This window comes from Lytechinus variegatus, chromosome 3 (genome assembly GCF_018143015.1).
Source record: "Lytechinus variegatus isolate NC3 chromosome 3, Lvar_3.0, whole genome shotgun sequence".
Lineage (NCBI taxonomy): Eukaryota > Metazoa > Echinodermata > Echinoidea > Temnopleuroida > Toxopneustidae > Lytechinus > Lytechinus variegatus.
The window spans coordinates 71826797-71846908 of NC_054742.1; the positions used below are offsets into that span (position 1 = coordinate 71826797).

Genomic DNA, 20112 nt, shown 5'->3' on the forward strand with positions numbered 1-20112 from the left:
ATGAATAGGATGGGTATCTTCCGTAATAAATTATGAGACCACGAAGCGCGAGCTAAAAATTTGATATTCCGACTTATAAGAAATGGATATTCTAAACACTTTTAGTAACCAAGAACAAATTGGTTTCTAAATGAATAATTGATTGATGCGAGCGCGAAGAGCGAGCTGAAAATTTTAGATATCCCCCCCTGAAAAGTGAACATTCTAAGCACTAAAAAAAACCTCTGAGCAAGATGGTAGTTAAAAACAATTAATTGGTGTGAGTGCGAAGCGCGAGCTGAAATTCTTTGATATTTCGACCTGAAAACTTGACATTCTAAGCACTTCATTTTATCATGAACAGGATGGAATTTTATGCGAGTGCGAAGCTCGAGCTGAAATTATTGATATTCCGACCTAAGAACTTGATATTTTAAGCAATTTTTGTAAACGTGAACAAATTGGTTTCTAATGATATATTTTTCATCTTTTTTTACTTTTTGTATTCCGACCTAAAAAAACGGACATTCTAATGGAAATGACAATTTTTAGGCAGAAAAGTGCCTTCATCGTTTACTTTTGTCTTTAAATAATTTATCATTTTTCTACTTTCAGGGGGGCACATTGGGGAGGGGGGGGCAAAATCTCGTTTTGCCCCCCCCAAATATTATTTGGGGGCAAGTGCCCCCCCCTGCCCCCCCGCTTCCGGCGCCCTTGCACAGTGTACCAAGCATCATTTGTGATAAATTCAGCATTGGCCGGGAGTGAAGGTCAAGCTCAGATCAGAGTGCAGCGCGGTTATTGGAAATTTTTTTTTAGAAAAATTGCGCTGCACGAGCGAGCTCGCTCGAACATGAACATCCGGGACTTTTCAGGATTTATGTATGCGGATCAATATGGCGGCGAATACATGTGAGTCGTCATTTCTGTTTTTCTTTCTTGTAATTACCTTAGAGTTTATGGTTGGTAGTCTTTAGGTTATTGAATTATAATTTAAACATATATGTGTTATAATGTACCTGCTTCGGTTTTATTTTGCCACTAATTTCTCAACATAAATCATTTTTTGGTGCGGCTGTGTGTCGGTGAGTCTTCATTCTTCGTGTGCGAGCGACTGCGAGAATTGAGTCTGCGGAGATTGAGAATGGTGGTGTGTGTTAGGGCAAAATAATGCGTGCTGTGACTCGGGATGTGTATTGGCTACTTAATGTTGGGTTCGTTTGCGGCTTGGGAAAATGAGTTGAAATGGATGAATTTCATTAAACTTTGGGCCTTATCCTGAAATAAGTCACCTCTCTTCTCGTGTGTGTGCGCGCGTGCTCATCTTGGCCTGGTTGTGTACAAAGTCAATGACAATCATGGCCCATGGGAGAGGAAAGATTCAGACAGTTGCCGCTTCTGACAAAATGAACAGGAGGAGTGAATGGAGTGGCGATTTAAACCAGGATAATGCCAACTTAAGATGTTTAAGTAGAATCTGTGTCTTACTATTTAGGTAGAATAGAATTACTCGGAGTAACTTTACAAATACAATCCAATATAATAAGGCAATATCGATTATGAATATGAGAGCATGTAAAACGTTAGTCATGTTAGTTAAAATAAAATCTCTGCCGAATCGAAGATGGTGAAGGCGAAATGCGCATGCGCGGAGGTCGCTGGTCAGGCGCATGAGTATTTCAAAAGATCAAGATCTCTATGCAAATTACAAAACTTTCTAAAAAGGCAAACATGGACGGCATCTTAAAGCATGATCATGAAGTGGAGGAGGAGGACTTGCCATACAAATTGAAAGGCAAGCAAATTGAAGTCCTTTCCAATAGTATCAAGTTAAAAAATACATTTTCATTTGCCATCCTCCTGGCTGGTTATGGAGAAAGTGATTGTTATGGACTTCAAAGTTCTAAGATCGGTAATCTACTCTTTTTTAAAAAGTTTTTATTGGGTTTTCATGATTTTGTGTAACAAACAATATGGCAAGTTCCCCCAAGTCTGCGCAGTCCCAGACTTGGGGCCCACCATCATACAAGTAATTTAAAAATAAAAAGAAAAAGAAACAAGAAAAAATAAAAGAAAATAAGTCTGCGCAGTCCCAGACTTGGGGCCCACCATCATACAAGTAATTTAAAAATAAAAAGAAATAAGAAAAAAATAAAAGAAAAAAAGTCTGCGCAGTCCCAGACTTGGGGCCCACCATCATACAAGTAATTTAAAAATAAAATAGCATACGGTACACAATAGTTTGCATTAAAAAAAGTAAAGCTTTTAAACAGATAATATGTGATGAACATGTTGTAAAAGCAGTCACTTTGTCTCTTCTAAGTATTCCTCAACCCCTGTAGTAAAGTAAAGGCAAGAATGTAATAATGGAGGGATAAACATCAGGTGATTTACCCGTTATTAGAGATTAACAAAATTCCATCCTCAGAAGGCATATTAAGATATTCTTCAGTTACAAAAATTAATGATAGACTGCATGGACAAGAGCATATTTTGCCTTCTTACTATATTTCTGAAGAGCACAGAAGGCCTGAAGGAACTTATGGTTTCCGATCATGGCTTATATTTTTGTCATCGGGTCAGGTGTATCAAGATCTGACTTGGGTGTGCTGTCATCATCACCTGCGTTACCATGTTGATCGTCGCATCCTGTTGGCTCTGGTTGCTTTGGCATTGCCTTTCCGTCTCTGTGCCTTGACCTATGAGATTTGGGGGTAGTGGAGGTGCTTCTCCAGTGGAAGAGACTGTCCAACATAAGAACCTGAGGTTGACGGTGTTGCATCCCCATAGGGACCAGGGGCCTGAGTTCTTGCATCATTTCCCTTCTCCTGTACTTCTCTCTGTATACAGAAGAAGGTGCTAACTTCTCCTTTTTTAGCAAACTGCTTGGAGAATGGGAAGATCCCTGTTGCTCGAAATGCAGACTTCACCAACTCCTTCCTTCTGCTAACTTCCTCCCAGGGTCTCCTGAATACACTAGCAAATGTTTACTTTGTTACACATTGGCACGGGTTAGCCTGTCAGAGTTCACGCACAGCTCGCACCCATGCTGACTTTAACTGCTCGAAGAAAGCCACCTCGCAGCGTTGGATTGTGTGGCTTGCATGGGCTGGAAGGGGATACAACTTCATTTTGGCATTGCTGTAAAGCTTGTCAACCTCATATGTAATGTGGCTACTATGACCATCAACAAGGAGTAGCACTGGTTATGGTATTTTATGATCTTCGACCCACGGGATGAAGCTATTGGCCATATACTCAAAGAACACTCACTATTCATCCATCCACATTCACTTCTCTCAGGCAGGCTTCGGGTCGATCCTTCAACTGATTTTCCTTGAACCTCTTGCCTGCTAGTACAATCGTCAGTGGAAGGACGCAGATGTCGATATCGTCGCTAAGACTTTGACCTGGGATTTGTTGCTCGACCCAACGGAGCTGACAGTACGGCTCCCCTTGGTGGCTATCACTCTGGACACCTTCCTACTCAGAGGAAAGCCACTTTCGTCACAGTTGAAGATTTGTGTGGGAGAAGTGAGAATAGAAGAGCACCCCTTGCTGACAAGGTAGTCATCTTGGTCTTCATAGAACTTGTCCATCTTTTCTTCTGTGGCCACCGCTCGTCTGCCAGCTTAGGATGTCTCTTGAAAACCCCCTTTAGCCACTTCTGTCCTGGCATGCCGTCCTTGAAGGGTGTTTTTCGGTTATCTTCTGTTACTATCTTCTTGACAGTCTATTGAATTGAGCAATGACGATAAAGTAGGGATAGTCGTCGTAAATAATTCTCTGGACATGATCACGTAGCCAAAGTAGATGCAGGTAGCATTCTGACGATGAAACTTAAGTATGTCAGCCATATTCTAAACTACAATTTAAAACCACATTTCTTGTGTGTCGGCTCAGGCAGAAGGGCTTGGGTTCAAAACCTGGCAGCTTCAGATCAAGAGACATACAACGATGGAGGTATCCTTGCTTGGTGATTAACAATTGAAAGGAATAGAGCAACGTCGATCTGGTGCAGCGACAGTGACTGCCGGGCCCACGATTAAATAAGTTCAACATTGAAATACAAAATACAAATTGAAATTATTTTCTGTGTTACCATTATTATCATCATAATTATCATAATCATTAAAATTATCATAATCGTTATTACCATTATTGTCATTATCACTATCATTATAATCTCAACCATTATCAATATCGTCATTTCTAATAAAAAATATCAAAGCATAAAACAACTTATAATATAGAAAGAAATATGTTGCAATGGAAAAAAGAACAGGAACAAAAAGAATGGTTTCCGAAAATGTTAATTTCGGACAAACGGTTTTTGTGAATATTGATGTTGTGGTTATAGTTAGTATAAGTATAAACAACTCACCTGATGTCCTTGCTCTGGATGTTGAGATGCATCATCTATCCTACCCTCATCGCTAAGATTACTTACCACATCTGCTCTTCACTTCGGACGCTCATCCAGACCTATATTCTTTGTCTTCAACTCTTTTGCTTCCCGTTACCCGTTTCATTTGCTTAACAGTCCTTTCCAAAGTCATATATGTCTCCTTTATTCTTTCTCATCTCTTTTCAAACTCATCTCCTCTCTCTTCCTTGACCATTTCGTTTAAACATTTTACTGTTGTCTGTTTCTTCTCCATTAGTGGTACTTTGGACTCAGACAGCAATACTACAAGGGGAAGGAATATTCAATTCTGTTCATTTATTTAACATCCTTTAACATAAACAATCACATTAACAAGAGCAAAAATGCAATATCCAAATTTAAATCAATAATGAATAAAAGAACTTGATTAACCATATTTTGCAAACAATGAATAAAATGGTAGAAATGTAATGAAAAGAAAATACAGTGAATGTATTCCAAACACAACATGAAATCCATCATTATTCACTAATTTTTGGATTAGGCCGACCTGTTGTAATTCCAGTCGGTTAATGCCGAATCCTATTCTAGCCATCTGCTGGGCCCATTTGGCTTTCTTCACCTACTCTTAGAAGTTCAAATAAGGGCAAGGCCCTTGAGTGGATTTAATGGGCGTCTTTCCAGCAACCTGAGGAGATAAGGTACATGTACATGTAAGGGCATGGCCTCTGATCACTGCTGATATATGAAAATGCTATGAGTTCCTTGCATGAAGATGTAAAAAAACATTTTATTTTATTAATCTCCCAATTCAGTCTCCTGATTGTGTGGTTCACAAGGAAGATTCATCATGAAGATTGACAGGAGTAAACTGAAGAAGAGCACGTCTGAAGTGGTAAGTCCCTGTCACATCATTCCATGCAAGCCTTGCATGTTGACTTTTGTTCCTATCTTTAGGTCGCCTGCATTGACAGTATCTTGAACGCAGATGCCCGCAGGGTCGCATGCAAGTCTGATTTGCATGCAGAAAAGTTTTGAACATGCTCAAATTTTGTTGCGGGTAAAAACACGGGCAATCACCTGCAATTCACTTGCAAGGCTTGCATGGAACGATGTGACAGAGCCTTCAGGTTTTAATGAATAATATTTGTATATATTTTTTATTTTAACTTCTATACTATACTGGGTATATTACTTCATACCCTTCCTCATATACCATTTTTTTGTCTTACGCATAGCAGAGTGAGACTGTAGGCGCTGCTTTTTTGACGGCCGTGGCAGCGTCAATATCGAAATCTTAACCTAAGGTGAAGTTTTTTAAATGTCACCGTAACTTAGAAAGGATATGAACCTAGTTCATGAAACTTGGCCATACGGGTAATCAAATATTACTGTACGTCCTGCCTGAGTTTCAAGTCACATGACCAAGGTCAAAGGTCATTAAGGTCAATAAACTGGCCATGTTGGAGGTAATTACTAATTTGCTGTCATAACTTTCTAAGTTTATGAATATAGTTTATGAATTATGGACATAGGGGTAATCAGGTATCACTGACAAGTTAAGGTCAATGAACGTGGTATTTTAACATTATATGAATGGTGTATTTTGTGAATAAGTATTTTAGAGTAATCATAGCACTGCTGCTATATTGAATTGCATAATGCAGGTGAGACTGCCAGAGGTGCTCCACTTGTTTCAATTCTCCGAAATTTAATAATAAACAGACAACAAGTGTTTAGGCTTACATACTGATTGGTTTCAAAGATCACAAATTCCTGACACATCATTAGAGTCAATCTCTGTGTGTCATATGCTGCTGTTCTGCGGCCGTGCACAAGCACGATTGACGGGAATCCTTGATAATTTGTCCCTTTTTAAGATAGTTCATCGTGTCTTTCATTTGAATAGAATTTCAAGCTATTGTTGGTGTTTTTCTAGGAAAAGATTGGTAACCCGGACTTTCCAACTGGAACATTGTTTCTTTTTTTAGATTTCCAGTTATTCCATCCTTTCAAATTTGATGCATTACTCCTTTTCAAAGCTTCATGAATCTGAATGATGTGTCATAGAATCTTTTTCATACAATAGGGTCATTGTGACATTTTTTTTTCTTTCCTCTGAAAATTGGTTTTACTTGTTTTAATGCCCTTTTCATAAATATTGAAAATGATATCCTTTTTCCCCATATTTACAGCCCTTCGACTGCCAGGCTTTGATTGAGAGACTAAAAACCAGTAGTGATCTCCTGTCAGAGCTACAAGGAATCAAATCCTGGAACTATGGCAAGGTAAGTAATAAAATTATATCACGAGGAAGTGGTATTTGTACATTAGCTAAAGGTTGAATGATAAGGGGGTTATGGGTTATTTTTTGTTTGGGGGGGGGGAGAGCACAATAGCTCATCAAATTGTGTGCAAAAGTCTATAGGGGAAGGCGGGGTAAGTTGAGCATAGGGGCAAGTTGAGCCACCAGCCCCAGGCCAATAATGAATGAGTCAGACATTGTGGTGGTGTCATGTATTAATGACCCATAGCATAACCCCCAACCCCACCACATTGTTTCCAACTTTGAAACAAAAAGTAGTTTTTTAGAGTGAAAAATATTAATTTCAGCCAAAAAAGTAAAAAAGAGTGTGAAATAGATAAGTGCTTTATAAACACTCACGTCTTTAAATATAATAAAGACATGATAACAACATTATTAGTCCAGGTACGGATCTTCATTCCTGTCATAGTCTTTTACATGATGGATGCATAATAAATGTGTGGATACAAAATTATCGCACTAAGTTCGGACTGGGGTAAGTTGAGCCAAACAGCATGGGGCAAGTTGAGCCATGGTAATTCCTATGGTAATGTATCTTAAAAAACAAACAAACCATAAAAATTGATTGAAATGCAGGCTGAAAGGAGCAAATTTACATGACTGCTCTTTTCCTTTTACAGGATGTTAGTATTTATAGAGAATTAGCAAGTGAAAAGACTAAACAAAAAATAAACATGCTGGTTCTCCCCCATACATTTTGTACATAGTTTTTGTGGCTCAACTTACCCCAGAAGGCGGCTCAAACTTACCCCATATATGGGGAAAGTTGAGCCATTTGACATCGTTTTTTTCAAAGGTCACGATGACTTTCAGTGTGGGGATAGAAAGTTATATAAAGGTGGAAAATATTTCAGAAGAATTAAATTTCAAGGCAAGGTACTTATTTCGACAAGATTATTAATCATATCAATTCTAACATGCAAAAAGCAAAACTGTCACAACTTACCTTCCCCTACTGTACATGTGTTATCTACATTGCATTGGATGTCTGACATAATATGCAAATGGTAAAGTGTGTGTAGGTTCTGTATGGGTTTATTTATGACTTTCATCGTAATGTTTTACATTTGCTTTCATGTGCTTGTGCAAGTGAAATTGTTTTGTAGGTGTTTTGATCATGTATTCTTGATTAATCTGGAAATCGTTTCCACGGTCTCTTTGTTTATATAGCTCAAAGATCGTTGAAAAATTATCTACTACATTAACATGATTTTATCCAGCTACATGTATGTCTCTTCTCATCATGAACTATTGTGTCGTTCCACAAGTGACAAACTGTCTGCTGTATTATTAACTAAGTTACAACTTGGCCTCGTCTTACAAAGAGTTACAATTGATCTGATCAATCTCAAGTATATGGAAATCCATCAATGTCATAATTTTTTCTTTTGGAAATGTCCTTTGGAAACAAAGAGAAGCGTACTGAATTGTCAAGAAAACAGTGTATGAATATATGTCATTTCTAGAAAATATTTTGAACAAACATGTATTTCAGATGTTGACATTGCTGGCTTTCCATAGTTACAATTGATCGGATCAATTGCAATTCTTTGTAAGACGGGCCCCTGTCCTACAAGAAAACCAGTATAACTGATGCAATATGTTTTTTCTTGAATCCAGCCAAACTTTGCATAATATGCTGTGAGTGAGGCAGAGTGGGCAACTAGCGTAAGTAACGGTGTATTAACCGCACCCGTGTATTAACCGCACCCCCAACTTTGGACTAAAAAAAAAAAAAAAAAAAAAAAAACTCACATTTACATGCATATTTGAGGTACGAAGAAACAAAATCTAAGTTTTTAAGATTTCAAAGTATCCAAAGAGATTACCGGTATGCAGAAATATGCTGTTCTTGATCAATTCATCTACAAATGTTAGAAAGAAAGAACGGTCCCGACAATATTGGCAACTTACACACTCGCTCACCTCACAGTCACAGTGTACACACACAGCACTGCCATTACATTGCAAACTACGATACAGTACAAGTCATGCCAGTACATCTTATCAAATTATGATCTGTGTCTTTCCCAGCGTAGGAGGAAGAAACATTCACATTTCTTGCATCACAATCTCACAATCACTTTCAGAAATTTGATGTCTTAGCATGAATTTTGGATACGGGACAGGAAGGTTCAAGAAACAAAGAAATTGACATTTTTTCCAGTTGTTTTTTACGGCTTCGTGCCGTCTCTCTCGTGCGTGGTTTACATGGTATCTTATGAAAAGCAAACAGGAAGGAAAAAAACAAGCTGGCGGCGCGAAACGGGACTTTGAATAGCGCCAGCTTAAGTCGCACTATAACCACATTACAATGCAATCTCTAAGCACACTCAACTCTCGCTCAGCGGTGACAAAATATTACCGAGTATGCTTGGTGTCTCTTTTAAATTAGCAAGAGAACTTCACTACTTTGAATCAAGAATAAAGTCAAAATTAGTGTCATGAAGGTGGGCGCGTTTGTTATGGACAACATTTATCGGTAATTAATATTGCAATAATCGCTTCCCATTACCCGCAGCTCATACCCCTCAATACGACATTGCCTGGGCGGCTACGCCCGGCCACTCGATGTGTTTGTGAACTGGCAGACATCATACATGTACGGGAGGGGTTACGGCGGGCTAGCTCAGACCCGTCACCGTGTATAAACCGCACCCCTGACTTTTGCCTCTATCCCGCCGAGAAAAAGGTGCGGTTAAAACACCGTTACTTACGGTATTGTACACTAAAAATATTATTGATAAATGCATTAAAATATTAAAAAAAAACATTTTTAATACAAAAAAATAAATTTTCTGAAAAAATTCTGATAGATAACATCTAGTAATGATAAAGTCCTACATGGTTGAATATCATATGAAACTTGTAAATTAAATTCTTAAACTTTGATACATGTAATTGTAGTGAATTGTATTTGTATTCTTTACTAGCAACATGGGTAGTGCTCTGGTGAACCAGTTGGTTTAACTCAGCCCTTATCATAAGTAGTAGTACTAGTAGGGACAGTGATTTTCTGCGATCGCGGAAACGGACGGAATTCACGGAAAGGGCATTTTGAAACGGAAAGTGGGATTTCAAATGGGAAATCACGGAAAAACGTATTTTCCCTCAATATACACAGAATGGCAACAGTAATTACTCCAAAATCAACAAAATGAGAATGTTTAATGGCCACTAAACCCCAGAAAACATGATCTCACTTCGCTACAATCATGACAATTCACACATCGTGACTGTGCTCGAAATCGGCACACTCGATTGTACCCCGCGAAAAGTTTTTTTCAAAATAAACATAATGACTCAGGCCTACTTTGCTGAAAATAAACATTTAAATGTGTGTTCTTTTATAATGTACATGATTCTCAATCGCTATTTTGTATGACCTTTAAAAATCAGAGTAGTGCTGTCATAGTAAAAAAATTATAAAATAAATTGGGCAAGCAGTTTTTTCTGTAGCTGTAGGGCAAGCAAATTTTTTTATCACTTGCCCTGTCTGGCAAGTAAAAAAAATGGTTTTTGTAGAGGCCTGTTAAATAAAATTGATTTTTTTTTTGTTTACTATTGTAGTCATTAGTTCATTGCATTGTTTCAGTGTGTTTTTTTTCCTCCTCACTTACTTCATGTACTCAATTCTTAATGATCATAAACACATCCCTTATTTTCCAATTCTTGGGAATATTTTGTGGTTTTGAGTATTGTTTTTTTAGGATTGTTTTTGCCAGGTGTAATTCACTCTACGTATATGTATTGCTACCCTGTTTCCCTGCCGAGTATTGCACACACTGTAGCTACATGTACATGGATGAGTCATCCTGTGATGATCACAAAGATTATCTGTCTATAAATAACTCATTCAGGGGACATGTACATGACTGTGTTGTGAATTGGAACTGTTTATCAGTTCAGACATGTACAGTACATGTCGGCCTACATGTAACATGTACAGTTGCTTGTGTATATTATTAAGTCAAAATGAGAGGAACGATCATTATTTGCCATGCCTAAATGATAAAACATTAAATACATGCACTTTGAAAGGTCAATACAGTATTTGCCCTACTGGTATGAGGTTTACAAGACTGGGATGTGTGAATACATGATGAATATTAAATATTCCTGATTTCATCCACACAATAACATTACATGCTGTGGATTTTTGAATTGTAAATATGGTGCACTTTATTTTCATCAGATTATTAATTGTATAGACTATTCATTTCTTTATAATAAATTCATATTCCTTTTATTCTTCCATGTATTTGTGTATTATTTTGAATTAGTTATCAACATGCAAGTTTTATGAAGTTAATCAGTTTATTGTTCTCATCCATGTTGATTTTATAAGAGTTTTCTCTACTTCCTGAAAAATGATGATTGGCTGAATACAAACTCCAAATATATTTGTTTGTTTTGTTACTAAACAATGCATATTATAGAGGACATGCTAAATGCAATTATTTATTCAATCAGTATTCATTCTTTTCTGAAGCTTAAAGTGCTAAAGGGTAAAAGTGATTGAAAAATATATCAAATTTATTCCAGTCAATGAAGTCTATTCTACAACTTTTCATTGACTGATTCTTTGTGAAAATATGATATTTTTTATAGGTCAAGTCCACCCCAGAAATATGTTGATTTAATGAATAAATTAGGAAAAATCTAACTAGCATAATGAGAGTAATCAAGTATCACTGAATATCCTGTGCAAGTTTCAGGTCACATGATCAAGGTCAAAGGTTATGTGAGGTCAATGAATTTTGGCCACATTGGGGTATTTGTTGAATTACCATCCTATCTCTGTAAGTGTATTGGTCTAGTTCATAAAACATGGAAATAAGAGTAACCAAGTATCACTGAATATCTTGTGCGAGTTATAGTAGTTTTCAAAGTCGGCAATGCTGCTATGTTGTATCGCGTGATGCAGGTGAGACGGCCAGAGGCATTCCACTTGTGTGAAATTAAGAGAAACCTTAGAATGCCATAACTTTTTTTATTTGCATCCAATTTTGATGAATTTTTTAGTGTTATGCTTGTTGGATTTTTCTTCTTATTCCAATCAACTTTTTGTTGGGGTGACTTTGTCCTTTTAAAAATAATCGTACAATGTGCCTGCTCTTTGTTTTCATTTTTGTAAATAAGATATTTTGAATATTTAATGTGTTCATTAAATATCAGGAGGTTAAAGAGGTTGTCTCTTGAAATGTTTTGCTGCAGAATGGTTCCAAAAACAAAATGTGTATTGTTATAATTTGTCAGTGATCATAAGTTATAGTATTATTGAAGGAAAATGAAACCTTATGTAGCTTGTGCGAAAATAGAATAATCAAGGAAACAGATCATTGAAAGTTTAAGGAAAATTCAATAAGTAATAAGAAACATGAGCATTTGAAATTAAGATCATTATTGTAATGTAGATCCTCCCATGTGGGATGTCACATATGAACAACTTTGCCACTATTGTATATATTTCACTTAAACTGGCTCTTTTATCTTATCTATCAGTAGGCCTATATCATGTATTTCTATAGGAGGGCACGTAATATAAATTTTAAAAGAATATACACAAAGAGTTTGTATCACCATAAGAAAGATCAAAAAGAGACATTTTGGAGGTATAATCTATCATAGGGAAAGTTGTTCGCATGTGACATCGCAATATTAAAACTTTCTCAAACTTTCTTTGGTCTTCTCAGATTTTTCTGTTTCCACACAAGCCCATTTGTTCCAAAGGATGTATTCCCCTTAAAGTTCGATCTCTATATGAAATTCAAGTACATGTAACTATTTACTAAATTCGAAAAACAAAATGTCTTTGAATGTGTGTGCTCCATTTATATGTTGAAAAATCTGGGCAAGGATCTTAAGTTTCTGAACTTCTGCCCAAATTCACAACTGAGGTATGAATTCTTGGTAAGAGCTGAAATCCCCTAAAGCACGATGAATAAATGCAATTAAGTATGTTTGCTTGCAGTCTATAAATGTTATATCAAATTATTAGTATTTTGGGGGGACATGTATGGTTGGAAGGATTTACGTGGATTGAAACGGTGAGATAGGTACATGTAGGTGGCTGGGTGTAAGTTATCTTGAATTCGAGCCTATATGTCTCTGGTATTCTATATCATCTGTTATTCACATTGCAGTGTGAGCTGTACCATTGGGTAGATGTCTTGGACAGGTTTGATGGCATCTTAGAAGAGGGTTGCTCGGCACCACCTGACCAGCCGTGGCGACTGTCATGTGACCAATCCCAGAATACCCGACTGCGGGACTCTGTACACAGTGTGCTGACCTTTACAGCTCTGCTCATAGAACACAGCTTCTCGCGGCATCTATACAGCTCAGTTGAGGTAAGATGTGATCAAAGCTGTTAATGTGAAGCAGTAAATTTAATTGTTCTCAGTGCTTCAAAGTCAATGGATGCAGATACCTTGCTATTTTTAGTCTGGAAATGATCATGTTTGATTGTTCGCAGTGCTTCAAAGATTATTCAGGTATTGTTTAAGATTTAATTGTCTGAATATTTAAATATGATATTAAGACTCATAATAAATCACATTTTTTAATTATTACTTGGTCAGTGGTTTCATGGTTATGATGTAATATATTTTCACATTGATTTCTTGAATTACAGCATCTTACAACTCTTCTAGCTTCCAGTGACATGAACACGGTATTAGCTGTCTTGAACTTGGTCTATGTTTTTAGGTAAGGTATTAAACATTAAATCATTGCCATATTGATGTATCGCTAATGAAATTAGGGTTCGATTTTGTGATGCATAAATTGTAATATCTTGCAAATTGTCATTCGCCGATGATATAAATGTTAAGTTGGCTATGCATTGTTAGGGAATGATGACCTAATGTGAGTGATTACAACCTCTATGAGGTTAGACATGAGAAAGTATTCTTTTTTTTCACAATTACAAAATTGCAGCTGTTTTGAAGTAAACCTTTGCTTGCAAGGCTGCATCTTTAACTACATAGTCTACAACAAGGGTCTGATGAAGCTGAAGTAAAATATGTGAAAAAATACAATTTTTCTCATTTTGCACCATTCAGGTGAATTTCTTCAGTGCACCATGAAGCAGGTTCCCGAAGTTGCAATTTAAACATTGTATGAAATACCAAATAATGGAGCATTTATATCGGGCAATTACTTTACCGGGTAAATGAAATTCGAATCATTCCGTTTAAGGGACATTGAAGGTAAAATTATATTTATAGATATGCATGTGTGTAATTGCAAGAATTTCACAATTTTTCTTGATTTTTCTCCCTCCTTTCCTCTTCTCTCTCTTACACATAATACAGTAAACGGTCGAACTTCTTGATCAAGCTGGGTGCAGAGAAAAGACGGGAGCTTTTCAGTCGGCTGACCTACCTAGCAGAGAGTTGGGGCGGCAAAGAAAATGGCTTTGGCTTGGCAGAATGCTGCAAGAAGACCTCAAAACAGGTGATGGTCGGAATTTGTTTGAAAACAGTGTAAATTTGATTGATTAATATTGAAAGTCTAGCTAAAGAGATTGTTATTTCAGATGGAGATGAAATAGGACACTCTAGTTCCTTCTGTTTTATTATTCATAATGATATTATTGTAGCAAGATCATTCTTGAGGTTCATTCTAATCGATGAATGCGTTCTTGCTATTTTTTCTTTAAAGTTTTTCTTAGTAACAAAATACATTGAAGGTTGAAAGAAAAAAAAAAATCATGTACATCTTTATGTAGTATACCTCAGCACTTCTTAAACATTTTCTAAGTAGGATATGTCAACTGAAGTTGTTGCGCCTTTGATACATAAATGTCTTTGATTGTATCATTTGTCTGAAATCTCATGTCAATTTTTTGTTATTTCTTATAGGGAATTCCTCCAAGTGCCACAACTCTCCATTTTGAGTTTTACTCAGAAAATACAGCAGAAGAAAAGGTGTCGTCCAAGAAGGTAAAAAAATATTTTCTTGTATCTTGTTTGATTATCATATCAAATGTATGGAAAAAAGCCTTTTTTTAATTTTTTTAATAATTTTTTTTTGTTTTCATTTTAACAATCTAGCTTTATTATATAAAAAAAAAGAACTTGTTTATGTCAGTGAAATTTCAGCATTAGATCTCTGTATCAAAGACTTCAATTTTGTAGCTTGAAAATTGTGATATTTAGTGAATTGATTTAATGATTGATTTATCTTATATCATGTTAAAAAGCCTAAGTAATTGCGATTTTCCATTGGAGCCATGTAAAACAAGGGAAATATATTAGTAAACATTTAAAAAAAATACAGAGAGCAAAAAGAAGATGTATTTGAACACAAGCAAAGTAGAAAAATGCTTGTAGATATAAAACCCCCAAATATGACAGGAAATTAAAATTACGAATTTTATGAAGCAGGACACATCTTATACTCTATAGACATTTCCCTCTTTTTTCTTAGAGAATAATGTGTCTTATCTATGGTCTGTATGAAAAAAAGTTGTATGTCATAATTTCTCATTTTATTTTGTACCCTTGTCTCCATTTGTAGCATGCGGTCCAGGCAGTTACAGTCCTTCACTTGGAGCATGTAGACAAAGTGAGTAATGAAAGATTGAGAATGGTGCAACTTTCTTTGAAAATTTGGATGGGAATTCACCCGATTTCGAAGATATATGTAGCATGAAAGTAAATCTTGAATAGTGGTCATGAAAATGTAAATTTACTGAAACTATGTAAACAAAATATGTCATGATCCTTTGCATTTTGCCATGCAATTGTACAGAAGGTGCCTTATGTGTTCAACGAATGTATTTGATGATTTATGTAATTTTTTATCAGTTGTAATGTTTCCTGTTTAAAAGGATTAAAAGGATTGCTATATTCTTATCTCAGGCATCTGTCTTAATAATTTCTAGTATTGATGATCCTTTGTGTTTTATGAAGTCTGTATTTACTTTCTCTTTGTAATCAGCTTTCACATGACCCAGTAGACATTATGGAAGATCAGCTGTCACAGCACAATGTACCAAAAGACAAACTGGTGAGTCAAATAGATAATGGCCTGCATTCTGAAGTCAGGTTCAACTTAGACCACTGTCTAACTCTGTGCTAAAATTATGGGGAGCCAAGCGTTTAGAAATTCTGTTTATATTGTATATTTCTTATGTTTTACTTCTTCGTTTCCTTTTGCTTTCATTCCCAGACAATTATGAACAATTTTGATGTCATATGAGTTAATATATTGAACATGTACTGTTAGCGATTTGTGCTCCAATTGGCTCTCCATAGTTAAACCACAACTTTATACCAGGCTTTAATTTAAACCCGAGTTCAGAATACAGGCCAATATGTCAAGATATCATGGAAAGTAACGGAAGCCTATTTCATTTGGGTTTGTAAAAAATCTGTTGTTAAATAAGATTATTGGAAAAGAAAAGTATTCAATGATATGAACCATTAGGTAATGTGATGTGAAATCTGATAGATGGAGCCTAGTTGTGATTAATTTCCATTTCAACTATCATGTGTTATTGTGCTGTTAGTTCAGTTTTGTGGGTGATGCATTGATAACCTTGGACAAGGCATTAATTACTATTACCAGGACCTTTGAAGGGGACTTAAAATCCTTGTTCCCTTGTATTCAAATGTCGATACCAACCAATTAATTGTATATCACATTGCTTTATAAACGTTTCTTTAAGAAATCAAACAATCTTACCATCTGTTTTGCTAGTAACTAAATTACAATGGTGTAGGGTTTTTCAGAATAGATACTAAGACCCGAATTCACAAAGGTGGTTTTGAAAACCCACGGTTAAATCCATGGTTTATGTAGATTTCCTGTATAAATTACGCTTAATTTAGCGCGTATCGGGCATGTATATGTAAGAAATGTCCAATGCTAATGCACGCTTTTGTCAGAGTGCGCCAAATTGACGCCTGTTACCATGGTTAGACACACTATTTTATTCACTGTTTGAGTCAACTGTTTGAAGAGTGGACTCATTATTCAAAACAGTAGACACATGAATAAAATAGCGTGGATAACCACGGCAACAGGCATCAATTTGGCGCACTCTGACAAAAGCGTGCATCAGCATTGGACATTTTTTTATATACGTGGTAAAATAAGCGTAATTTATACAGGAAATCTGCATAAACCATGGACTCAACCGTGGGTTTTCGAAACCACCTTTGTGAATTCGGGCCTAATAGTATATGTTCAGTGCTGGTGTGTTCTATCATGCATTGATTACTAAAAATATATATGAAAAAAATGATATTTGTTTTTAATAAAAATATTCTATTTTTGTTTTCATTGATACAGATGCTTCTATTCACCCATATTCGGCTAGCCCATTGCTTTTCTAACCATCAGAAGCGATTACAGTGTGTACAAGCTAGGCTACAAGCCCTCTCTGTTCTAGGTGAGTTCATTAACTAAATTGAAAAAAAAAATCCAGATGAAACTGCTTGTTTTATGCTGTTGACAAAGGAGAAGTATTGCCTTTTTACATTTATTTTTGTTCTTGATATGTCACCAAATCCCACAAAGGTTTTTCTTAGAATGACATTTCCAATTTCAATGCTGGGACAAAGACATTGTCTGTTGGCTGGATTGTTAAATCTTCATTTCTAAGAATCAAGAGTGATGTTATCTGTCACAAAATTCATGAAATAAGAACAATATGCTAATTTCCATGTTATTTCTTTCAGTATATTCAAGTGCAATCCAAGAAATCTCAAGTTCTTTGTTATATAGTGGCCTCATAGAGGAATTAGTCGATGTTCTGCAACTGGAAGATGCTAAGCTTGTGGTGAGTAATTGCACTCATGTTGAAAGAAGTTATACCATACATAAAATAATACAGTATAGAACTGCAAGGGCTATAAGCAAACCTTTGACAACTCCTGTGGGCTTCATCAAATTAAGTTATTTCTCTCTCAGTTCTTTAATATCTTCAAATAAATGGATCAGAGATGACAATCCTCTTTAGCTACAAGAATATTTAATCTTTTGCGGCCAGTTTTGTAATCAATTATTATAACACCATCACATGCACTGTTGTTTTTTCTGTACTGAGGGTATATTTAATATGCACATGAATGCTGTAGTCGTATACGATATATAATTAACTTATATAAGGAAGTCTGTGAAACGCTTCCGAAAGGAAGGACATTTTATACAGTTCCAGTCCTTCATGTACGTGCACAGGCTGAACACTAGAATTGATCGGTATAAAAGAAGAGGACCCCAATCTTTATAACCCAGTACTTTTGTACATAGGCAATAACAAAGCCTGCATCATTATTTCATAACATATTGGAAATGTTCACAGAAGTGTATTCAATCTTCGCATCATCTCACGAGATTTGCATTTTTTTTTATTGTATACAGGATATAAAATCTGCTTCTCTAAGAACTCTGACATCAGTCATTCACCTAGATAGAAATCCAGAGTAAGTAGAGTTGGATAACCAAACAATTTGATGTCTTTTGAGAGATGTGTTAGTAAACACTTCCTTTGAAGTAAAAAATGATATCAATAAATTATTTGTAACATGTGTTGTAAATGCCTTTAATGCTCTTCTCTGCTTCCTCATTCCAAATTGATAGGGAACCAGCAGTCGGTTTTCTATGGAAAAATCTTCCATTTTTTTTTTTTATAAAACTATTGATTTATGCAACACAAGTTTATGTATCATGCATTGCGGTAGGAATAAAAGTATGCTTCTTTAGATAGTTTTGAGCCAGATTTCTTCCAATGGCACTTTTCAACAAGTTATTCTTCACAAAACATTGCTGCAGCTTTGACTTTTGTAACAGGTGGTAGGTTTTAGAACTGTTGTTATCAATAGAATTTATTTGATGTTGGTTATTAAAGGTAAAACACATTAGTTGCAGCGAACAATTATTTCATGAGAAAGTCATTTAACCCTATCTAGGCCGGGGTATTTTGGGAGTTCATATGGCCGGGGGGGGGCCTGGGAGGCCGTCGACCGCGCGATCGCGTCGAAAATTGGCATGCTGGTTGCCTGGGACATAATCTCCAAGATTGTATAGTAATTTTTTTCGTGCGAGTCTCTATTGAGTGATTATGCTAATTTATGCGTAATTAGTATGCAAAATCATACTTTTTCCTCTAACTCCCTAAATAAAGCTCCAAATGTACTAATTTTTGGTATAGAAACTCTGTGTGGTGTTCTTAGCAAGTGTACATGAAAAAAATTGCGATATCAAATCATTTTCTTATGTATTTTATTGTTTTTTGCAATTTCTTATGTATTTCTTTGTTTTTTGACCTTTTGTTTTTCATTGTTTTTTCAATGAAATTTGTTGGGGACTCTTCTGTGATCATAAAAAGCATAAAATAAATACATTTAGAGCAGCAAAACTAAAAATAATCATACATTTATGAATTTTGGTTGAAAACACAATTTGCATTGACTTTGTACACGAAATCACGTTTTTGAGCAATTTTCGGTCTGACATGCACTTACATAATGTTGCGTAATTTCGGAACCACGTACCCGGAGGACGCAAAGTTGGTCTCAAAAGTTGCGCAAGACTTGAAAGTAAAAAGTCAGCGAGTGGCGCGCTCAAAAAATTTCGCGTGCGAAAATATTGCGCGATTTGTTGAGGGGGGGCCTCCGAGGCCCCCCCCGCCTAGATAGGGTTAAATCAAGGTTAAAGTGATTGGTTAACATTGGTTTGACTTTTGAAAAATCTGAGCTAGAAGGTCACACTTGTCACCTGTGTCTGTGATATGTTCCAAAAATGAAGCCCAGAAAAAATTGCGTTCGAAAATGATTATTTAGTGCTTCAAAAATTGAAATATAAAGTGACCGGAAACACCATCTTAATTTCATCCTATACACTTATGTGTACTATTTAGGTGTCTATAAGACGCCTATTTACAAAATCGGGTTTGCCCCTTAGTTTTAGCATTTCATTCTCAATAATGGTTGTTTTCAGGGTTTATTAGTTCTAATACATGCACTTGTACACATGTTTCATCTTGGTTTGAGAATTTTTTAAATCGGCTGCTCACAAAGTTAAATAATACCTTTAATTGTCAAAGTATTATACATCTAGATCTGGTACATTAATGTAAACATATCTTTGTAACATTTTGAAGTCTTGGCTCAAAATCGATAATTCTGATGATCCCTTACACAGAAAAGCATATGTGGGACAGTGTATCAGTATTGCTTCGAAAAAATACCCGACATTTTATGGAATTCCGTGCTTATTTTTGCTAATTTCTCAGCAATTACATATTTTCTTCCAGAGGTATTTGGCACATATTTATTATTTATACATACAAACACTATGGTGGTAATTTCATTGGATTCTGTTTTAACTCATTTTGAGATCATTACCACAACTGGGGCCCATTGCAGAAAGAGTTACAATCGATCGCAACTCTAAAATTCATGCG

General features: G+C 35.9%; 1 protein-coding gene across 1 annotated transcript in view; it reads left to right on the plus strand.

Moving 5' to 3' along the window:
- Positions 1-825: 825 nt before the first annotated feature.
- The window catches only part of LOC121411867 (E3 ubiquitin-protein ligase HUWE1-like), a 76773-nt gene continuing 57486 nt past the window's right edge, over positions 826-20112 (plus strand). The window contains 12 exon segments of the mRNA XM_041604751.1: positions 826-891; positions 5182-5261; positions 6562-6654; positions 12839-13045; positions 13330-13403; positions 14012-14153; positions 14561-14641; positions 15219-15266; positions 15642-15710; positions 16998-17097; positions 17387-17487; positions 18069-18130. Of these exon segments, the coding sequence (XP_041460685.1) occupies positions 5217-5261; positions 6562-6654; positions 12839-13045; positions 13330-13403; positions 14012-14153; positions 14561-14641; positions 15219-15266; positions 15642-15710; positions 16998-17097; positions 17387-17487; positions 18069-18130 (1022 nt within the window). The 5' untranslated portion in view covers positions 826-891; positions 5182-5216.